The 22,500-nt window shown below is 39.7% G+C and overlaps 1 protein-coding gene across 1 annotated transcript in view; it reads left to right on the top strand.

Moving 5' to 3' along the window:
* LOC105006060 (potassium/sodium hyperpolarization-activated cyclic nucleotide-gated channel 1) overlaps nucleotides 1-22,500 on the top strand; it is a 181,218-nt gene that overhangs the window by 121,061 nt on the left and 37,657 nt on the right. The window contains exons 5-6 of the mRNA XM_013136990.4: nucleotides 6,501-6,647; nucleotides 10,420-10,660. Coding sequence (XP_012992444.1) covers nucleotides 6,501-6,647; nucleotides 10,420-10,660 — 388 coding nt within the window. The remainder of the gene's footprint in view (nucleotides 1-6,500; nucleotides 6,648-10,419; nucleotides 10,661-22,500) is intronic.

The raw sequence follows: 22,500 nt of genomic DNA, 5'->3' as shown, positions 1-22,500 counted from the left end.
AGTATTTGCACATATTAAGATGTTTCCCCCACCTGTTTTTGTATGTTAGCTTGGGGTTAGTTGAATGCTGGATAGGCATGTCAAGCTGTCATACTTTAGCCTGTTTACCAAAGTTGGTCATATGCTAGTGTAATAGATTTTATTTATATCTTGACTGGGATTTTCTTGATGTTATAGTTCTATGTGTATGCAGTGGTCAACATGCACAATTCATAATAATGAACATGGTGGTTTAATGTATTTTATTGTACATTGGAGTTTTTTCATTTGCAAATAATCTGTATTCATGGACGCTGCGTCCTCCGGGCTAAAGAGGCGAGGGACCAGCACACAGTTCAAAAGCCAGCATCTGTGATGCTATTTGGGTGCATTAGTGCACATGGCATGGGTGCCTTACACTTTGAAGGCACAATTAGTGCTGAACAATATATACCGGTTTTGGAGCAAGATATTTATCAGGGAAGGCCTTGCTTATTTCAGCAAGATAATGCCAAACCACATGCTGCACGTACATCATGGCTCTGTAGTAAAAGACTAAACTGGCCTGCCTGCAGTTCAGACCTATCACCCATAGAAAACATTTGGCGCATTATGAAACGCAATATACGACAAAGGAGACCCCAAACTTTTGAGCAGCTGAAATCCTATATCAAGCAAGAATGGGAATACATTTCAAACTACAGCAATTGGTCTCCTCAGTCCCTAACTGCTTACAGTATTGTTAAAAGAAGAGGTCATGCAACACAGTGGTAAACATGCCCCTATCCCAACTTTTTTTAAACGTGTTGCTGGCATCAAATTCAAAATGGGCATTTATTTTTCTAAAAACAATAAAATGTCTCAGTTTAAAAAATATATATTTTGTCTTTGTCATATTTTGAATAAAAAATACAGAGAAATGATCTTCACATCACTGCATCTTCCAGAAAATCACATTCTTCCTCCAAACACGGCGATTAAAGTTTAGACCAAAAAGCTCTATTTTTGTCTCATCAGACCACATGACCTTCTCCCATTCCTCCTCTGGATCATCCAGATGGTCATTGGCAAACTTCAAGGGCCTGGACATGCGCTGGCTTGAGCAGGGGGACCTTGCGTGTGCTGCAGGATTTTAATCCATGATGGCGTAGTGTGTTACTAATGGTTTTCTTTGAGACTGTGGTCCCAATTCTCTTCAGGTCATTGACCAGGTCCTGCCGTGTAGATCTTGCATGGAGCCCCAGATCGAGGGAGATTGACTGTCATCTTGAACTTGTTCAATTTTCTACTAATTGCGCCAACAGTTGTTACCTTCTCACCAAGCTGCTTGCCCATTGTCCTGTAGCCCATCCCAGCCTTGTACAGGTCTACAATTTTATCCCTGATGTCAGGTCTACAATTTTATCCCTGATGTCCTTACACAGCTCTCTGGTGTTGGCCACTATGGAGAGGTTGGAGTCTGTTTGATTGAGTGTGTGGACAAGTGTCTTTTATACAGGTAATGAGTGGAGAACAGGAGGGCTTCTTAAAAAAAACAGGTCTTTGAGCGACAGAATTCTTACTGGTTGATAGGTGATCAAATAATTATGTCATGCAATAACATGCAAATTAATTATTTAAAAATCATACAATGTGATTTTCTGGAGTTTTGTTTTAGATTCCGTCTCTCACAGCTGAAGTGTACCTATGATACAAATTTCAGACCTCTACATGCTTTGTAAGTAGGAAAACCTGAAAAGTCTGCAGTGTATCAAATACTTGTTCTCCCCACTGTATATACATCATAGATTATTGTGCTACAGTAACGCAATGAGTTTATTTGGTGACATCTGATTATGAGTTTATTTATGTCTGTGCCAAAGACATACAAACAGACAGAAAAAGAGGGAGTGTAGTTTTACATAATGTTATGCTTGTCAGGAGGTAGTAGTAGTGGACTGGATTAGTCCTCATTAGCTGGGCCCTGCAGATAGGAAGTGATTCACAGTGAAGTCCTCACTGATATACTAAGTGTTCTAGAAAACTCTCTGATGCTTTTTAAGATTGGAAACAATGTGTATTGTAGCCTGTTAAAGCTTTTTTTCCAGTGCTATGAAATAATGGCTTGACAGTTTTTTTAAATTAAGAAATGCCATAGCCTTAGTGTACTTCAGTTGAAAATATAAGACAGCAGGTTTTTGTTAGTATGTGTTTAACCTGATACTTGTGTTTTTAGTACATGGCTGTTGTTGTCGTGAGTCAGAGATTGATTCTTAGCTTTTCTATCCTGATGTAACCAATCCCTCGTCAAGTTATCTCAGTCACCCCACAGTCATCAGTGATACGTGTTCCAGAAAAACTCTTTAAAACATAAGACTATATGTATTTTATGATATTTTAGCCTGTAAGTTGTGATTGAAAACGTTTTAAAACACTGTCACAGACTGATAGACCTGTGTTGAAGTTGAAATGTTATATACCCTCAGACTTGACTGTTTGCCTGGAATAAATCATTTCACCTCAAACAAAACCTGGCCCCTTATCACCTCAATGCAGCTGTGTAGGATCAATTTGAAACAACCGTGTGACAGGATTTGGGTTTTTTCCATTTTAACAGATTTCCATTTTTGTTTTGTTTGCACATGATCAACATTGTGATGCTACTGCAGAGGCTGCTACCTGCACTTACTGTAGAGAGACAGAGACAGCGCAAGAGACAGAGAGCAGTGTTTTTTTTACCGGTGCGTTAATCGACCAATGTAACCCTGTGTGTGTGCGTGGGTGAGTGCGTGCCTGTCTGTTTGGCTAAACCAGAGCAGAGCAGCTATCGCCTGATTAAAATGGATGAGCTAGTGTTGGATCCTTCTCTTTCAAGCTGTCTTCTTCCTCCCCAAGTCCCTGTAGACAATTCCCCAATCTCTGTTTGCATACACCATTGGGCTAATAGATGTCTGTTGAGTTTTTGTGTGATATTAATTAGGAAGGAGGTCAATAGCAACAAACCTGCAGTACCTTGACTTTTGTGGTCATATGCAATTATATTCCTGGTGCTTTGTTTGGGCAATTTATTTGCTTTGACTACACTTTCCATAACATTGACAACTGGAGGAAATTTGAACATGGAAAAAGAATCCAGTCTAATTTGTGTCAGTCCATACGTATATTATGAAAGTTGACATATAGCATTATGGCTAATATGCATAGGGAATAGGGTTCTATTTAGGGTGAAGTGTTAGTCTTCTTACCGGGCCAGCAGAAAGGATTACACAGAGGCTGGTGTGAAGAGTGACTCAGCTGCCTTTTTCCACCTCATTTCCTCGTTCAGATACACAGTCAGTATAACTCCGCTGGGCACATCACAGCCACTGTCCTTCCTCCCAGCCAAATTATTCCACTGAAGATCACACACTGAATACCTGCTATGAGACTGACTTCAGATCAATTTAGTGACAGTGGAAATCTGCCCTGTGAGACATCTTGTACTGTAGGTGCAATTTAGGACAATTTAGATCCAGTGATGGTGCAGATCTTCCCTGTGAAACATTACTTTCTTTTGAGACTAACTCCAGATCAGAATGTTGTGACAGAGGACCTCTGCCCTGTGAGAAATCTTATACTGAAGGGACTGACTCCAGATCAGAAGTTGTGACATCTGAAGGAATCTATTAGGGGAAATTCGCCTGCTGAGAGACTGACTGCAGATCAGTTTAGCAAAGAACTCAGAAGACATCTGCCTTGTGATTAGCAACTTATCACATGATAACCTAATCCGTTAAGACATGACAACCACAGTCGACACTCCTCTTACTGAATAATGTACAGCATGTTTTTAGCTCATGATTTAGAGGGCTTAATGTTTACAATTTGGCCTCCCTGAGGCATATTCAGAGCGACTGATGTGGATGTACTAGATCCCTTTTGTTTACATACGATCCTAGGTTGACTAAATTAAGAGAGATGAGAGTCGAGGCCTCATTTTGAAGGGATGGTTTGCCCGGAATCATCTGTACGTTTGCTGGAAACTTCAATATGCAATAAACATGGATACTACCTGTCACCCCACTCTGCATAAATATTTCTACAAGGAAAAGCACCCTGCATCAAACTGCTAGCTTGCCTTTGAAGCTAAGTAGGGTTTGTCCCTGGATGTGAGACCAGAGGATGCTTGAAATGGTGTTGAATGGCCAGCACTTGGCACTGTTTCTTCAGTTCAAAAGAGAAAATCCCAATTCCCCATGCAGTGAATGGGACATTGCATTGCATAGGGTGCCATCGTTTCATTGCCTCTTGAGATCCAGTTGCACTGCTTGTAGGAATAGCTCCCTTCTCTTGATCACTCCCTTCTCTTAGAGAGACTGGAAACCCATATTGGGCTACGTGGACATTTTCTAGCCTGGTTTAAATCTTATTTATCTGAAAGATATCAGTTTGTTAGTGTGGATGGCATATCCTCTGACAAGTCAAAGGTATGCTTTGGTGTTCCTCAAGGCTCGGTTATGGGCCCATTATTGTTCTCACTATATATGCTCCCTCTGGGCAATGCAATCCGAAATCACAATGTAAACTTTCACTGTTACACTGATAACACACAGTTATATATTTCAATGAAGCATGGAGAAGCCCCTAAATTAGCTACTTTGGAAGCATGCGTTTCAGATATTAGGAAGTGGATGACAGATAATTTCTTGCTCTTAAACTCAAGGAAAACAGAAATGCTCATTTTAGGACCCAAGAAACAAATAGCGTTTTTAGCAGATCTCACTGTGAACCTCGACGGCGGCATGGTCGTATCCCAAAAAACTGTAAAAAACCTTGACCCTGACCTCTCCTTTGAAGAAATATGTCTCAAGAGTTGCTTATTTTCATCTTCGAAACATTGAAAAAATTTGAAACGTTCTATCAAAAACTGATGCAGAAAAATGTATCCTTGTTTTCGTTACTTCTAGACTAGATTACTGCAATGCTCTTCTCTCTGGTTATCCAGACAAACTAATAAATAAACTTCAATTAGTGCTGCACACGGCTGCTAGAATCCTAACTAGAACAAAAAAATTTGAACACATTACTCCTGTCCTAGCATCCTTACACTGGCTGCCTGTTAGGGTTAGGGCTGATTTTAAGGTTTTACTGTTAACCTATAAATCAATACATGGACTTGCTCCTACTTACCTTGCTGAAATGATCCAGCCATACATACCTACACGTAACCTACGATCGCAAGATGCAGGCCTTTTAATTGAACCTAGAATTTCTAAACAAACAGCTGGCGGCAGGGCCTTTTCTCATAGAGCTCCACTACTGTGGAATGATCTGCCAATTAAGGTTAGAAATGCAAACTCAGTGCAAACTTTCAAGTGTCTACTAAAAACTCATCTCTACAGCATGGTTTATAATTAGGTGTAGCCTGGCCCGGGGGCGTGAAGGTGACCAGTAGGCTTCATACTGTCCACCCTTGCTGTCTTGCCAGGTGGGCTCTCGTCGCCACTGGGATGCCCTCCCTCCAATGCCTTTCGGGGGAAGAGTCACTGGCTTGTTGTTGTCTCTCTGTTGCGCACTTGTGCAATTGGGCTGTACGCTGCTGGCAATACTCTGCCCTCTTTAAGGGGGGTTGCGGTTGGTGGGTGTCCCTTTGGTTGATGCCTGGCAATGTGGGTGGATTGATTTCCTGCGTGTTGGGCCCTGTCCGGGGCCTCCCCCGGGTAGGGCCACAGTGTCGCCGGACCCCCCCGTCTCAGTTCCAAAGTGTTACGCTACTATATTATGGTGCTGGGGGATATGAGGAATGCCCTTTCTAACTTTTCTCAGTCTCCTCCAGTATGACATTTTAAGAGGAGATGAGGTCCTGGTCCACACCTGCGGAGTACCTGGTTTGGAGGGCCCGTTGCTGTCCCTGTCCCATACTTTTGACCTAGTCTAGAATCAAATAGACTCTGGATTTAGCCCAGAGAAATGTATTTATTATTCTAATTGGACTCTTAATATCTCACCCGGCACAGCCAGAAGAGGACTGGTCACCCCTCTGAGCCTGGGTCCTCTCAAGGTTTCTTCCTAAAATTCTTCTTAGAGAGTTTTTCCTAGCCACTGAAATCCAACACTACTGTTGTTTGCTCCTTTTTACAACTGCTGTTGTAAAAAGGGCTTTATAAATAAATTTGATTGATTGATTGAGCAGTGTTAAACCTGATGTCCTGGTTAAAGTTCAAATCTGGCCATTAAATTGTCAACGTCACCTAATCATCCCTTGCTTCTTATTGGCTCATTCATCCCCTGTCCTCATCCCTTTAGAAAAAAACAAAGCATTTTGTTAAGTACAGTACAGATAAGTACTAAATACAGTATATGCAATCAATAATGTAAGTTCTATAATGTAAATGTGAAAAGTGCCCCCTAACATGTTACCTATAATCTCTTATATGTTCTAATGGTATATTGGTCTTGATTGAATGTTTTAAAATCTCAAAGATAATATCAAACCTATCAGTGTGACTCTTTTTTGTAAGTTATTTTCATTTAAACTATGTCCTCTTCCCGGTGTTTTACAGTACAAACAAGTGGAGCAGTACATGTCATTCCATAAGCTACCTGCAGATATGCGACAGAAGATCCACGATTACTATGAGCATCGCTATCAGGGAAAAATCTTTGACGAGGACAACATCCTCAGTGAGCTCAATGACCCACTCAAAGAGGTGAGAATTATGTATTTTCCTGCCTGTTCTATTCATCCCACTGCTGAAGGTTTAGTGAAAGGATTTTAGTCTGCAACAGTAAGGCAATATATTCCTATTTATATAATCTCATCACTAATTGCACAAACATGGAATGATAAGTGTTTCTCAAATGCATATTTTGAAAAAGTATGAACATGTATCCATTCACTACATTAAGCCCATTAAATATGCCAAACGAATAAATAACAGATATTTGAAATGACGTTAAAAAAAGTAAGTTGCTCATGCACGCAATAGTCAGGTGTGAAATACAATGAGATTCATTGGGATGTCAACCTTAAATATTAACATGCAAGTGTTGAGTATACAAACTTCCTTAGAAATGGCATCATATTCCATGTGAAGTTCACTAGTTGTTGTCAAACTTTCCTCAAGTAATTTAAAATATATACCACTTTGGTACAGGGTTTCAGACAGTCACAGAAAATACCATACAAGTTCAAGTTTCCTGAACTGTGGCCAATTCACTTGTGTCTTTGTTCGACGTGTCACCTACCTTTCTACTTTATGGTTGGCTGCCTTTTCTGTATCAGCAAATTAAGGCTCTCATTTAGATCTAATGATGTTTAAGTGGAGGACTGGAGAGGTGGGGGATTTGAGAGCCAGAGAACGAGAGGAGGGAGGAGAGAAGAAGAGGGAGATGAGATGAGGGAGGAGGCATTTAATTGCCCATGCCTCTTATATAGCCCCATTAAGTCACTGACCAGAATGAGATATTATGGAGCACAGAATTGCTTGGCCCTGCGCATGATACCATATGTTTGTACAGGACTGGATATGCACAGTAGAGATCAAGCACATATCTATACAGCACAGTACAGAGAAACTAAGATAACCGAAAACAGCTAATACTTCAACTCCAAAATTGTACCTGTCCATCGCTATGTTATGGCTAGGCAGCTGTTTATACTGTCATGTCCTGTTGCCCTGTGGTAAGTTTGCTGCTTTACATAGATAAAGTTTAAGGATAGTTTCCCCAGTGGAGCTCAGGGCAATGTATAATGAATTTGATATCCAGTATTCATCCTGGATATCAAATTCATTATACAATGTGCCTGATTGAGGTTAGAACCCATGGCTTTGGCAGGTCCACTGGTACTGTTGTACTGTTGCTTGGTGCCACTTCCAGTAACTACAACAGATCTTACTTGTAAGCATCACTTTGCGTTTAACTTCCTTGGCAAAAACACAAACATACACTGAACTAAATTATAAATGCAACACTTGTTTTTGCCCCCATTTATCATGAACTGAACTCAAAGATCTAAGACTTTCTCTATATAGAAAACCGTGGTCTGCAGTTGCGAGGCCGGTTGGACGTACTGCAAAATTATCTGAAACGCCTTTGGAGACGGCTTATGGTAGAGAAATGAACATTCAATTCACGGGCAACAGCTCTGGTGGACATTCCTGCAGTCAGCATGCCAATTGCACGCTCCCTCAAAATTTGCGACATCTGTGGCGTTGTGGTGTGTGATGGAACTGCACATTTTAGAGTGGGCTTTTATTGTGGCCAGCCTAAGCCACACCTTTGCAATAATCATGCTGTCTAATCAGCATCTTGATATGCCACACCTGTGAGATGGATGGATTATCTCGGCAAAGGAGAAGTGCTCACTAACACAGATTTAGACAGATTTGTGAACAATATTTGAGAGAAATAGGCCTTTTGTGTACATAGAGAAAGTCTTAGATCTTTGAGTTCAGCTCATGATAAATGGTGGCAAAAACAAAAGTGTTGTGTTTATAATTTTGTTCAGTGTATAAAAACACACGTTTACCTGTAGAAAAAGTTAATGCATTCTCAACTTGCCATAAAATGTTTGTTCTATGAAGGATGCCACCATTTGTTGCAATAACAGCAAAATAAACATGTTTAAAAAGAGCAAGGCATGTACAGTAGATTGCTAGCAACAGATCTCAGTAATGTATTTCCAAAGCCATGGTTTTCAATAACTAGTCTATACCCTTGCATTACGTTCAGCTACATTTAGCATAAAAGACACATTTACCAGTAGAAATAGATAAGAATCAACCTTCCAATCTGGTTGGTCTATGAAGAACCTTGCTGTTTGTTGTACGATACTAAATGATCAGACAGTTGCTACAATAACAGCAAAGTAACTGCATTTGCATTTGTTAATACATTATACATTATAATGCTAGCAACAAATCTCAGTATTTAATTCATGGCATCGTTTTTAATAAGCAAGGCTAAAATGTATTGCCGCTATAAAGACAGTAACTAGCTATATGTAAAAAGAGTAGGTTATATATTTTACAGTAAATTACCAGCCACAGAATTCAATAGTTGTCCATCTTATTTATCTAGCCTAAATACTGTAAGCAGTCAATTTCTTCCTAAAATCTAGGTTTCTTCCTAAATTTGTAATCCTTTTAGGGAGTTTTTCCTTGACACTGTGCACTGCTGTTGCTTGCTCCGCTGGGTTTCAGGCTGGGGGTTTTGTAAATGCAACTGCTGATATAAAAATGGCTTTTAGAAATAAATGTGATTGATACATTTGATGTGAGCAAGAAGCAAGGAACAAATCAATAGAATGAACTTACTTATTTGCCGCATTGGTCTTATTAAAGTGCTGTAGTTCAAATGTAATTAGTAAATACATTATTCAATCTGTATTGACCGCGTTTTACCAGGCAGGAAAAAAATCCCGTAATATCCCCACTGTCTTTCAAATTATGACAAAACACAGTGCTGCTTCTTGTAAAGTTATCTCGTGAGCAGTATCCCTAGGATTCAAACTAAAAAATATTTGGTAACTAGTTGAATCTTGTGACAGTTAGGCAACCTGACACCCTCGTTATTGGAAAACCACAGGCCGAACATTGTTGTTCTGCAATTCCAACAGAGATGTAGAAGTGGGTAAAAGCTGCTCAGTAAACAAACTAAATGGCACAGTGAAGTAACATAGAAAAGACTGATGAGAGAAGAGATGAGGGGAGGTGCATCCAGGTACACATTCCAATACTGGGAACAGTCCTCAGCAATATCTATGAGTTGATATGTCTGGGGAGATGAGAACAATGACTTGCTTCCACTGAGGCCAAACTCATCACCATCATCAGAAGATAACTCCTGACCATTTTTTGCAGAACCATTTGTTCCTTATACCTTGAACCAGCACCAAGCTAAAACATGGAAATAGAGCCTGAATGACCTCATACAGAAAGCAATCTCCTGTTGTGTCTGACAGGAACACAATTGAAGAACTCTTTTGCAGCAGTTCTCATAATTGTTTCCAGAAAATAGCACACAATAGGGATGAATAGTAGCTTAGACATAAGAGTGGTACGGATTGATGTTACCATTGAACATACAGAGCATTCAATAATAATGAGACATGATGAATACTGAAATGTACTTTGTGGAAAGTTGGATTAAAACACTTCAGAATACAATTTTATGTATGTATTTTGTGTGGCCAACCTAAAAAACTGGCCACAAGTACACATTTGCTTTTGTTCAGCATGAAAATGTATGCACTCAATATGTAAGGAAGTCAATTTGGATAAGAGTGTCTGATAAATGACATTGAAATTATCTATATTTACCTGTCTAAATTCCAATAAATGTATTCTTAATGTTTAACTATAAAAGTCTAATAGATTGGAGGGAAACATCATAAACACTCTTATTAACTTTGCTATATAAAACAAATGTTTGATAAATTATTTTAGTATCAAAACCTATATTATCCTCATGTTTCAGGAAATTGTGAACTTCAACTGCCGGAAGTTGGTGGCTACCATGCCACTGTTCGCCAATGCTGACCCCAACTTCGTGACAGGCATGTTGAGCAAGCTTAAGTTTGAGGTTTTCCAGCCCAACGATTACATTATCAGAGAGGGCACTGTGGGCAAGAAGATGTACTTCATCCAACATGGGGTTGCCAGTGTCATCACGAAGCTCAACAAAGAGATGAAGCTGACTGATGGATCCTACTTTGGAGGTATGTCAGGACATCAGAAAAACAATGACATTTTATTTTCTAGAATAATAGGAAACTGTTTTAAGAACCACTGTGAAGGCATAATCAAACCATTCACTTCTTGTATTATGAAATGCCTAAGACAACATGTCAAGGGATGGTAGCATAAACTTAACCTTAGCCTTAGCAAAAACCCTAATGAAAAGTGACACTTTACTAATCTATTCAAAGAGATATTACTTAAATCCAAAAATTCAGAACATTTCTAAATTCATGTTGGACATTTTACAAGGGCCATGACATCATATAGAACAGAGGTGGGCAATATTTTTCACTGGGGGGTCACACTAAAAATGCCAGAGAGCATCGTGGGCCAGATTACTTTTTTAACCAACATGCCTAAAAAACACACACTATAGCTAACTCTGTTAACGTGCATATTGTATTTATGCATATTTATTTCCCATGCTACACCATTTTCATAATTGAACTTAATTTACTTAAACAATGTTTTTTTTTATTATTTTCTGTTAACAACTGTTATTATGGCAGGCAAAGGCCTAAAAAAAATCCCTTTTTAGGGTTATTACTCAACAGAAATGTTGCAACACATATTTGCCTTAAAAATTAACTTTCAACTGAACAGAGTAAGCAACATCCCAGATAGCAATGAGTCGGCGGACCGGAGGTGGTCCTCCAGAGACAGTAGAAGCGTCAGAATGTCGTAATCGCAAACATGTTTACCGGCTCACCGCCAGCGACAGCCGCTTTTTAAAAGCGGCAGCCGCCTTCCTACCGCCTTGGTTCTGCGGCCGGCCCGCGGGCCAACCGCCGTTCGGTCGCCGTTATACCGAAGGCAGACCTTCCGCGGTAAACGCTATTTTATATATATATATATATTTCATATTTATAGCATGCAGTTTATCAAGAATAATGATTGAGCAAACCAGACAAATTTCCATTTGGCGTTTTAATTCCACATTTTAAAGTACAGTAACTGTCATTGAAACAAGATGTGTCAGATCACTTAAATATAAATAGCAGGCAGAAAAAAAATAATAATACACACACTACAGAACATGCAGGTTTCCAATTACATTTTGGTAAAAAAAACAGCCTTACAAGCAAATTATAACAAAATTAAACAATAATTGTTAATAACATAAAGAGGTCAGCTCTGGGATGAAAAAAATTACCAGTAAACATTATAACAAGTAATGAGGATATTAAGTACCAAAGAATGTGCAGGATACCAAATAAATCGAGGTATAACATCACATTTTCAATTCATTTCTAACAATAGGATAAGTGGTAATAGTTTAGAGTAAAGCTCTGGAGTAGAATAGACCATTATAATGGCATTGCTGACCTGTAGCATAAGATTTACACTGTGCTGCATTAAGATATGTGTCTCTTGTATCTGTGATAAACAAAACTTGACATATATATAAAAATACTGAGGTAAATACTGTAGTAGAACAGACCATTATAACTGCAATGCTGACCTGTGGCACAAGGATTTACAAGCTATATTTAACAATAGAATAACAGTTAAGCACTGTGACTGAATGAAAAAAGTGACTCATGTTAAAAACAGTAAGTAGAATATTTGGTACCAGGTAATGTGCAATATCAAGTATCAGAGGTATGAAATAGTATTTCCAAGCTATTATTAATAGAATAACAGTTAAGCACACTGATGGAACGCAAGTATAATTTTGGTACCAGTTAATGTGCAATTTCAAGTAACAGGTATGAAATAGGATTTACAAACTATAATAGAATTGTTAAGCACTGACGGAATGAAATAAGCCAATACTAAAGTTACAATACTAAAAAAAAGTAATTTCCACAGTGAACAGGGTGGATTTGGTGAGTGTAGTCTGGCACTTCGGGCTTCTTGATGATACTGACTGCAGGATAAAGAAAGTGTTCCAGTTGTCAGTGATGCTGGGGTTTCAGTAGTCAGCCTAGGTTTAAGGGGTCGGCTGTGGGTCCCTCTCAGCTGTGCGGTGCCTTTTTCCGCCTTCACGGTCAGATGCTCCTTTCAGGTAACGCATAACCAGAATAAAAGAATAAAGTAGTCAGTCCTGGTCCCTCAAATACTAAACTATGACATTTATATCTAGGGCTACTACATGTACAGGTGGTCCCAGTGGGAATTTAACTAACAACAACAGGTGTTGTTTGCAAGTTGTACCTGATTGCCCAGTGCGAGCAAACGTCTTCAACATTGTCCTAACTTGCTTCACCTGCTCTTGAAGTGAGCCGCTGTCATCCGAAGCTACAAAATGAAAGGCATATGGTAATTCTGAACCTACATTACACACAAAAAAGTACAACTTAAGAAAGAGTGCATGTTCTCACCTGCTCGTGCATTGCCTTCCCTCAAGAGCTTGGTTTTCATTCTGGAGTCTCTGGAAATCTACATTAAAAAATAAAATAAATGAAAAAACAACAACTAAAGGCACTATTTTCAATATTGTTAAAACACTGGACATTAAGACAAAGGCCTAGAATATACCTTCATAGCTGAAAGAAAGCTGTACACGAGATGCCAGGGGAGTCCAAGGGCCAATAACATTGAAGTAAAAATATTTTTGAAATTATTGCATACATTATGAATTGGACTTAAATGTAACACTTAGTTTAGCGCAAGGTATTACATACCTCCAGCGTTTTCACCCATGTGCTGCCAGGGCAAATTTGCTGCTGGGGGTGAAAAGCTTAGTACTTGACGAGCTGGGGGAACAAACATAACTGCTTTAATTTCACTGCAGAGATTGCATATTCAGTAATGAAACAATAATTGAACTGTGCAAAGCTAATGGAATGTACAACACACCTTGACACCTTTCATCCAGAAAGTAAAGTGCCCTAATGAAAAACAGATTATGGGTAAAAGGATTCCTCGTCTTGAATGGAAGCAATAGTTTCCAAGACAAAAATCATCACAAATAACATCACTTACATGTACTCAAACTCTTGGCTCTGTGAAGTGGAGTCTGGATTACTGGGGAGAAACCTGGTTCTGAGAAAGAGGGAACAGAAATTTGAAAATCTAACAAAGGGTATAGTTTAGTGGCAAGATCACAGATTAAGCATCACAGCAATACATTTTACATACCAGCTCTGAAGTCTGCAGATGGCTCAACTTTTTTCTTGGTTTTCTGGACTTGATGCAACTTCTGTAGCATGGGGCAGCACTGAAACCTCGTTACCGGGAACAATCTTTTAAAATCTCAAAAAAGGTTGTCGAAACGACAGCACTGCTGGTGCATCTGGAAGACTAGACTCCACTTCATCAGAAGAGGCCTGGGGTCTGTACTTGGAATTTGAGATTCTCTTCAATATTATTTTCCTTTTGGCCCAGTAACTAGACATTTTGACTAACAATGCATTTACCTTTAAAGCCAAAACAATTGTCCAACAGTAGGTCTTTTGGGTGAAGATAACCGGTTATGCTCTGGGCAAGGTATCTCCAAGAAAACATGAACAAAACCGGATTGTTAACGTTAGGTAGCTATGCTGTGGGGGGGGGGGGGCATTATCAGCCAAATGTGGAACAGTGAAATTGTTACAAATAAAATGTATTCATTGAGTGTAGTGACTCAAGTGAACAAAGAATTGTCCTCAAACATAAAAAGTACAGCAGTTCAGAGAATTAGAAATCACAATCGCCTTAAATCCAGTACAGTAGCAACACAGCACAAAACGTGCTAGCCACAGTGTGTACTGTAACACAAAAACAGCATGTGCTAGCCACTCTAGCTACTGGACTAGCAGCATACTTGTTCAGGCAAACAAAATCATTTAAACAACCTATATACATCGTTATTTTTGTATGAAAACACCAAAAGTTAAACTTACTTTCTAGATCTAAAGCTTTGGCTACCTACTGTACCTAGTTACATTTCTACATGTACTAGCAACATTGCGTAAACAAGGCAACTTTAGCTTGACTGGTTAGGCAATAACAAAGATGACTACAGATTTATCTCATCTCTCATCTCATCTTCATCCGCTTATCCGTATCGGGTCGCAGGGGCAGCAGCTCCAGCAGGGGACCCCAAACTTCCCTTTCCTGAGCCACATTTGCCAGCTCTGATTGGGGGATCCCGAGGCGTTCCCAGGCCAGTGTCGAAATATAATCTCTCAACCTGGTCCTGGGCCTACCCCAAGGTCTCCTCCCAGCTGGACGTGCCTGGAACACCTCCCTAGGGAGACGTCCTGGGGAAATCCTTACCAGATGCCCGAACCACCTCAACTGGCTCCTTTTGACGCAAAGGAGCAGCGGCTCTACTCCAAGTTCCTCATGGATGGCTGAGCTTCTCACCCTATCCCTAAGGGAGAAGCCAGCCACCCTTCTGAGAAAACCCATTTCAGCCGCTTGTACTCGCGATCTCGCGATAACATATCCTGGAAGGCCTCCTTCTTCAGTCGGACGGCTTCCCTGACCACCGGTGTCCACCAGGGAGTTCGAGGGTTACCGCCCTTGATGCACCTAAGACCTTTAGACCACAGATCCCTGCCGCAGCTTCGGCAATGGAGGTTTTAAATACAGATTTAAAATATATTAACTAAAAACTATTTAAACATAACATTGCGTTACACAAAAAGGAAACATGTACTTACTTAAACGATGGTAGTCGATGACTTTGCTAACTAGCAAACTGCAGGCTGTAGTAACTCGCGATTGAGCAACGAACTGATGCGAATGTGTGTCCAAACCAACATGGCCGGTAGATTTTGAGAGTAGCCTTGTATTTCAAAGCGGCTTTCCGCTGGAGGACCGTGGTCCATTAGACCGAGGCAACCGCCAGAGAAAATGAAGCAGTCGCATCTCGCAAAAAATGGGAGTGACGTATTTGGCGGCAAACGTTTCATCCCCGCCAGCCGGACGCACCTATAGCCGACCGCTTAGGGCCGGCGGCAAAAAGAAGCCGTGCGGATATTTTTTGCTATCTGGGATTACATAAGGTATAGTGTATAAAAGTTATATAGGTATAATAGTTATTAGGGCAGACATAATTCTATGAAATAACTTCTGAAGATTTTCACTCAAAGCAAATGTTGCTATAATTGCCGTCATCTAACTTCATACAGTATTTTTTTTGTACTACGTGCTTTTAACAACAGCAATTCCAGCAGCCCAGACCCAAGAAATCAACTTTTATGGCTACTCGCTCAATATAAACAGGAGAGCCTCGTATGGGTGTTGACAAGTGAGGTGAAGTCAGGAGTCATTTCTGTTGAAGCAGTGTGCGGTTCTGTTGAAGAAGTATGTGGTACAGCTGCAAGATGTTCAAGTGTGGCTACATCTGCGCTTGGACTTGTTGAATTGTAGCATCGGGTGACAGTTTTTGTATTTCGCTGCATGCTTGCTCTGGAAGTGCCTCTGCAAATTGTACTCTTTAAAAACTGTGACGTTAGCTTTACATATTAAGCAAGTTGCTATACTTGCAACATCTGCAAATAAATATTTTCCTCTCAAAAGTTTTTAAAGTACCCTGCTTTCGTTGTCAACTTTTCTTAGGCTCATTTCCAGAGATCACTAGCCATTTATTGCATATAGTATGTACAAATGATAACTTCCGCGCGTGGATTGTGGTGCTGGTCCCTACATATCATAGCAACGCAAATACCTTGTTTCAACTTGAAGGTATTTTAAACAGTATGATACTGCTGGACTTATTACTGGGAGTGCCTGGGCCTACCCCGAGGTCTCCTCCCAGCTGACTTTTAATTTGAAAAATAAATATGCAACAGTAAATAATGTAACGTAATCTGCGGACCTCGTCAGGTATTTTTTATTTGGTATTATTTTAAAGGTTTTGGATGTATCGCGGCTGGATAGAATGACCCGAGGGCCTTATCTTGCCCAGGTCTTATATAGAGGATACAGTCAGCCTCTCCATACAATCTGAAAGAAGTCTGGCATTAAACTCTGATGTATCATTTTAAATTAGCCAGATCACTTTACCCCTCATGTTTACTAGTTTAAATGAATTTTCCATGCATTATTTTGCTAGAGAAAGTAGAAAAATATAGAGGAGATCATTTTGTCTGAAAGAGTAGTGGGACTGATTTTAACTCAAGCTGCAGTATATGTGCACCAGATGCAATGGCTGAGGCCACTAGACCACCCTAAGTCACGTAAAATAACTTTTCCAGACAACTTGTGCATTTAATGTAAGAAATCACAATGCTATCTGAATATTTGCTATGTAAAGACTTTTACATAATAAAATATATAAAAAAAGAAGACATTTGGAAGACATTTGGCCGCCATCAGAAAAACCTGGCTGGAGGCGTATCCTACCCCAGTTTATCGCCCCCTCTTTTTGTTAGGGAGAATACTTTGTCAACTCTAAAAGAGGATTCCTTGGTTTTATTATCTATTTCTATATACATTTTTTAAAGGTAGGAAAAGATTAAGCCAACATAGGTATGCAGTGTTTTGGCATGACACTCAAATAGCTAGCATTAGATTTTTTGTTCCATGAATGTTTCATAAATCATCAATCTCATTAAATGGTTGTTGCTACAAATATATATACAAGATATGTGTGTCTACCTAGAACCAAGCATTTGAATTCTCTGGCCCAGAGTCGACTGTACCACATTCTACCTCCAAAGCCAAATGGTCAATGTAAACCTCACACATTCCTGAGTGGTTATAAACACAGATGGCCTTTTCCCCCTAAGTATCTAGAGGAACTTACTTGTAATTACTAAGCTCAGAATACCAGAGATGGGGACAAGTCACACATGGTCAAGTCCAAACAAGTCTCAAGTCTTAACCATCAAGTCTCAAGTCACAGTTCAGATAAATCAAGCAAGTCAAGTCAAGTCAAGGGTTCACCCTAAGCAAGTCAAGTCGAGTCCTTATAAGTTTCAAGTCAAGTCAAGTCACAGTACTAAAGAGATGAACACACACACACACACTGTCCCCTGTTTCTGACGTGCGCTTGGTGCGAAGCTTGATTTCAAAATCAAATATTTTTCTCCTCCGCCGTACAATTTTTTGGGGGTAGAAGTGGAGGGATCTTGAATCAGCCTGAAGGGGTTGTATTCGCTATAACAACCGCCTCGCTATACCTTATCCCGCTTATTACATGGCTACCTACCAAATAAATCTATAATTTGACACAAAATATTGATTTCAAAAGGAATTTATTGATTTAAAAACGATTGTATTGCTTCCTCTAAAGAAAATAGTCTGTTCCGTCTCTGGTTAGAATCCTGCTGCGTCCATAGCAACGCGCTGTTTTTCATGGCAACGGTCTGTTATCAAGAAATAACACACATTCTGCACTGGAATTCAGCCAAACCATGTAATAAGGGCTAATAATAAAAACCTTATAAACTAATTATTGTGACTGAAAAACTGCCTAATATGTAATTACGCTGTAATTATTCTTGTCTGTATGAGTAAAAAAAAAAAACTTTGACATTGTTGCATATTTTGCATCTGGCAAATCTTTTTTTATTCACACGGTCCAGTTCAAAGTCCTTGTATCCAAACGATACTATTTGTGGAGTTCGACTAACGTTACTGTCTGCCATGTTTGGCGCGGTTTGAATTGTGCAGCGTTAAAGGCACATACGCTGATTAGTGGTGCTGATTTCACAACATATAAAATAATTTTATTGCTGTTTGTTTATTAGAAGTTCAAGTCATTGTCGAGTCTTCCACTTCAAGTCAAGTCAAGTCTCAAGTAACTTGTTTTCAAGTCAAAGTCAAGTCATTTTCATACTTTAATCAAGCAAGTCACAAGTCCTGAAAATTGTGACTCGAGTCAGACTCGAGTCAAGTCATGTGACTCGAGTCCCCCACCTCTGCAGAATACTATACTAGCAAAGTAGTTAATGTAGGGTATATTCTGTCACTTTGGTGATTTATGACCATGGTGTGGGGTGGGCCTTCCGGTTTGATTTGACAAGTGGGCGGGACATCCAGTTTGGTAGGTGGGAATTCCGGTGTGACGTATGGACTTCCTGTATGACGTCTCTTAGGGCGGAACTTCCAGAATGACGTATGCATTTCTGGTGACTTTGAAATGTATGATTGAAATGTTGTTTAATGTTTTACAACGATTGATAAACACCCCAGACAAGTGTTATGACAGTAGTGAGATGTTTGATGTTTAACAAATGGGTCTTAGGGGTTCAGGAATGTTAAATTCCCAGGCAATAAATAGGCATTATATCAGCGGCAAGATGTTTGATGTTCAACAAAAGGGTGCCAGGTTGACTGACGTAAAACCCGCCTTAAGCTAACACAGTACTCAACACAGCATAAAATCAGACAGACTGCCTTTGACTACCAACCAGTCAGGAGACTTTACAAAACATTTCTCAAGAATACAATCAACCGGAGTTTAAAGAACCTAAGGCTGAGGACTGGCTGTGTGACGCCTTGGATGACAACGCCGAACCCTGCTACGGTACTCCGGACCCCAACAGCTTGATTCCACCGATATACCCACCAAGAAACTACCCTTGGCTTGACCGGCTTGGCGCTCAGCTAGGACCAAATGCTGACAAGAGTTATCATGCCTTGCGTTATAAAGATCATCAAAGTAACATTGGGTATGATCCTGAAACATTCAGATGGTCAGAATTTGGCGTAAACAGAATGAGAACATGGATCCATCATGCCTTGTAACTACATGCCTTGTAAATAATGCACCATGTCATGAAGCTCGAATCATTTCAAATTGGTTTCTTAAACATGACAATGAGTTCACTGTACTGAAATAGCCCCCATAGTCACCAGATCTCAACCCAATAGAGCATCTTTGGGATGTGGTGGAACGGGAGCTTCGTGCCCTGGATGTGCATCCCACAAATCTTCATCAACTGCAAGATGCTATCCTATCAATATGGGCCAACATTTCTAAAGAATGCTTTCAGCACCTTGTTGAATTAATGCCACGTAGAATTAAGGCAGTTCTGAAGGCGAATGGGGGTCAAACACAGTATTAGTATGGTGTTCCTAATAATCCTTTAGGTGAGTGTAGAAAAATACAATATATAATAATGCATGCACCCCGATAACTACCCCAGTGGTTTCCGCCTATGTAAAGGTGCCTATTGTATTTCTTGCCAGCGCATACTTCATTTCAGATTTTGTACATGGATTAAATCTCAAATCTAGTGCAAAGTTATTTTAGAAGCATTGTCTCTTTAGCTAATACACTCTTTCATTCTTTATCAGGCAGTCTTCTAAACTCGACTCAGTTTAACGACCAAGATCATTATATTTATTTTGGATTATCCTTTTGTAATGCTTTTTGTGATGTGGGCCAAAATAACAGTTACAGTCAATCACGCAACGTTTTGGCTACTAACGTTTCCTCTTTGATCTCTGTTGTTTCGTTGTCTCCCTGAGCCACACTCATCTTTTAACTTTTCTGTCCTTTCTTTTCTTTCGCTCCTTTGACTCGTTTTGCTATCTCTCTCTTCACTTACACGCGGTTGATGTATGCACACGCATCATGTGGCATGCTCCATAGGGTATGTTCGTGTAGTGGACCCATGCACTCACACTTGCATGTGACAGGGCAACTGGCCAATGAAACATGATCACTATATAGCAGTTTCAAGCATGCTCTAAATCGAACACAACTAAGCCATATAGCCAACGTGCGCATCTTTCCACAAAATAAAAAGAATATTGCATACTTTCCACAACATTTTCGATGTGATATTATGCAACGTTATATTGTGATAATATTGAGTCAATATTGTACACATCTACAAACTACCTAGGTGTCACAACAACCTCACATCAGATTGTTTAATACCCTTGGACCTTTGCTCCAAACTTCAAATTGAATTGAAAGAAGGTAACAATAACTAAACAGTTGATATGATCATACTGTGCATTTGATTCATGTTAAATCAGCAAATGTTCTGTATTCAATCACGTTAATCATCCAATATGAATTCACAGAATTTTGCCACAGGGAGACATCTCCTGTCCTGACACAGAATAAAGGAATACTGTACAAGTACGAGTTGAATTTAATTAGCACGTATCTTGTAGTAACTTAAAACTAGAATATTTTGATTTTGTCTAATTGAATATTATAATGAATTACTCTCCCTTAAACTGGATGGAACAGTGGTTGGTCAATAGTGATAAATTGCTCACTATTTCCCAGGCTAGGCTGCAGGGAAAATGGAAGGACTCATTCAGGTAACTGTTAAGACAGTATAGCAATTAAATTGAAGTTCCACATTAACAATGAATAAATAAAAATGTCATGAATGATGTAGTTTCATCCTTGCTACCTATTTTTATTTTTAATGTGTGATTCTACCCCACTGTTTAATTTGAAAGGACTACTGTAAAGAATTGTTTTCTTGTCTTCTGGTTCTCTCACAATTGTGGAGGAAACTAAATGGACAATGAAGGATCTATTCATGTGAATATGAATGAACAGAATGCAATACGTTCATGAGCATTTACCTGAGTGCTGCGCAAATCCAGTTATTGCTCATGGCCATTTCTCAGAATTTCAGAGTATTAATTAATATTGTCCAGTAGAATCTCACTAGCTCATTCTTGGCTCTGCCCTCCTCCTTTGCTACTGTAGGTTTTACCCACTTGACTTTACCAGCCTCCCGTTGACAACGACAGCATTTAACTTAGTTATAATATTGCTCATATTGCTTTCACTTCCTATTTGCTCTATCATGTATAAACAGTGTTTTTACAGTTTTTATTTTTTAATGCCAGAAATTAGCAACATAACTTTAACTTTGAACCTGTTGTCACAATTGCTTTAGACCTTTACATTAAATGTCTTTACATTAAAACCACTTAGTTGTCATTTTCCCATACTTCTAAAAAAAAATTCTAATGCCATTCTAGTTCCTTCCAATCTTCTGGTTAGATTGAGCTATTTTATGCAAAGCCACATGATGAGGCAAGGCAACCATATTCTATTAATTACCCCCCTAAAAAGGTTGCAGGTAGACAGGTTGGCTTGGCATTCTTGGTAGTCTGTTTGAAACACCCATTGTTGTTACAGACTGGATTTGCAAAATGTGGAAAAAACCTGCCAACTGGATTGCACATTATTTGAGTATGCACCCTGTGATACTATCTGTCTCCATGGCCTTGCGAATCATGTGTACCTGTTTAAAAGTTCTCTGCAGCCATACTCACCCTCTCTGTAGCCGTACACACATTAGCTACAGAGAGCGAGAGCACATTGCCATCTGGAAAAGCAATGTATGGTTCAGTGTCACATGAGAAGACATTTTGCATGTCTGTTAGGTTTGAGTCGCTAGGCAGTTCCCAGATGGGTTTCCTTTTGTGTGTAGCTATATATGGTTGCGCATGTGTTTGTGTGTGCCTTGTTCATGTGCATGTGTGTGTATTCGTTCTGCCATGTTATGCGGATGACAAGCCACCTGCTCCGGCCTGCTGCCCATTTTTCTTTCCCCCCAGTCCATTGGCAGTTACATGAGTATGACATTAGGAGATAAGCTTTGATTTGGAAACAGCTGGTCCAGTTGGGAACATTACTACTTCCCCCTCCACAGAACCACAGCATCAGTGTCATAACCTGGGGGCCATAGTCCAACAAGGGCCAAAGACAGTGGACAAGGAAATAACTGTCATAGCAAGGCAAACTACTTTTGAAGCGCAACTCAGCTGTTTACTTACTTGCACCCCTATTAACAGCTAATAACCTATTTGTAAACGATGATCAACTATGTGTGATAAAGAACTGACGCTCTCATCCAACCCAAATTTGAAATGAATTGTTGGAATTTTACATTTTCACTGTCATCTCTCAAGCATCTAAAACATTGTGGCACCAGGGAGAAAACGGCGATGA

Source organism: Esox lucius, chromosome 14 (genome assembly GCF_011004845.1).
Source record: "Esox lucius isolate fEsoLuc1 chromosome 14, fEsoLuc1.pri, whole genome shotgun sequence".
Classification (NCBI taxonomy): Eukaryota; Metazoa; Chordata; class Actinopteri; order Esociformes; family Esocidae; genus Esox; species Esox lucius.
This window is presented reverse-complemented; position numbering and strand designations above follow the sequence as displayed.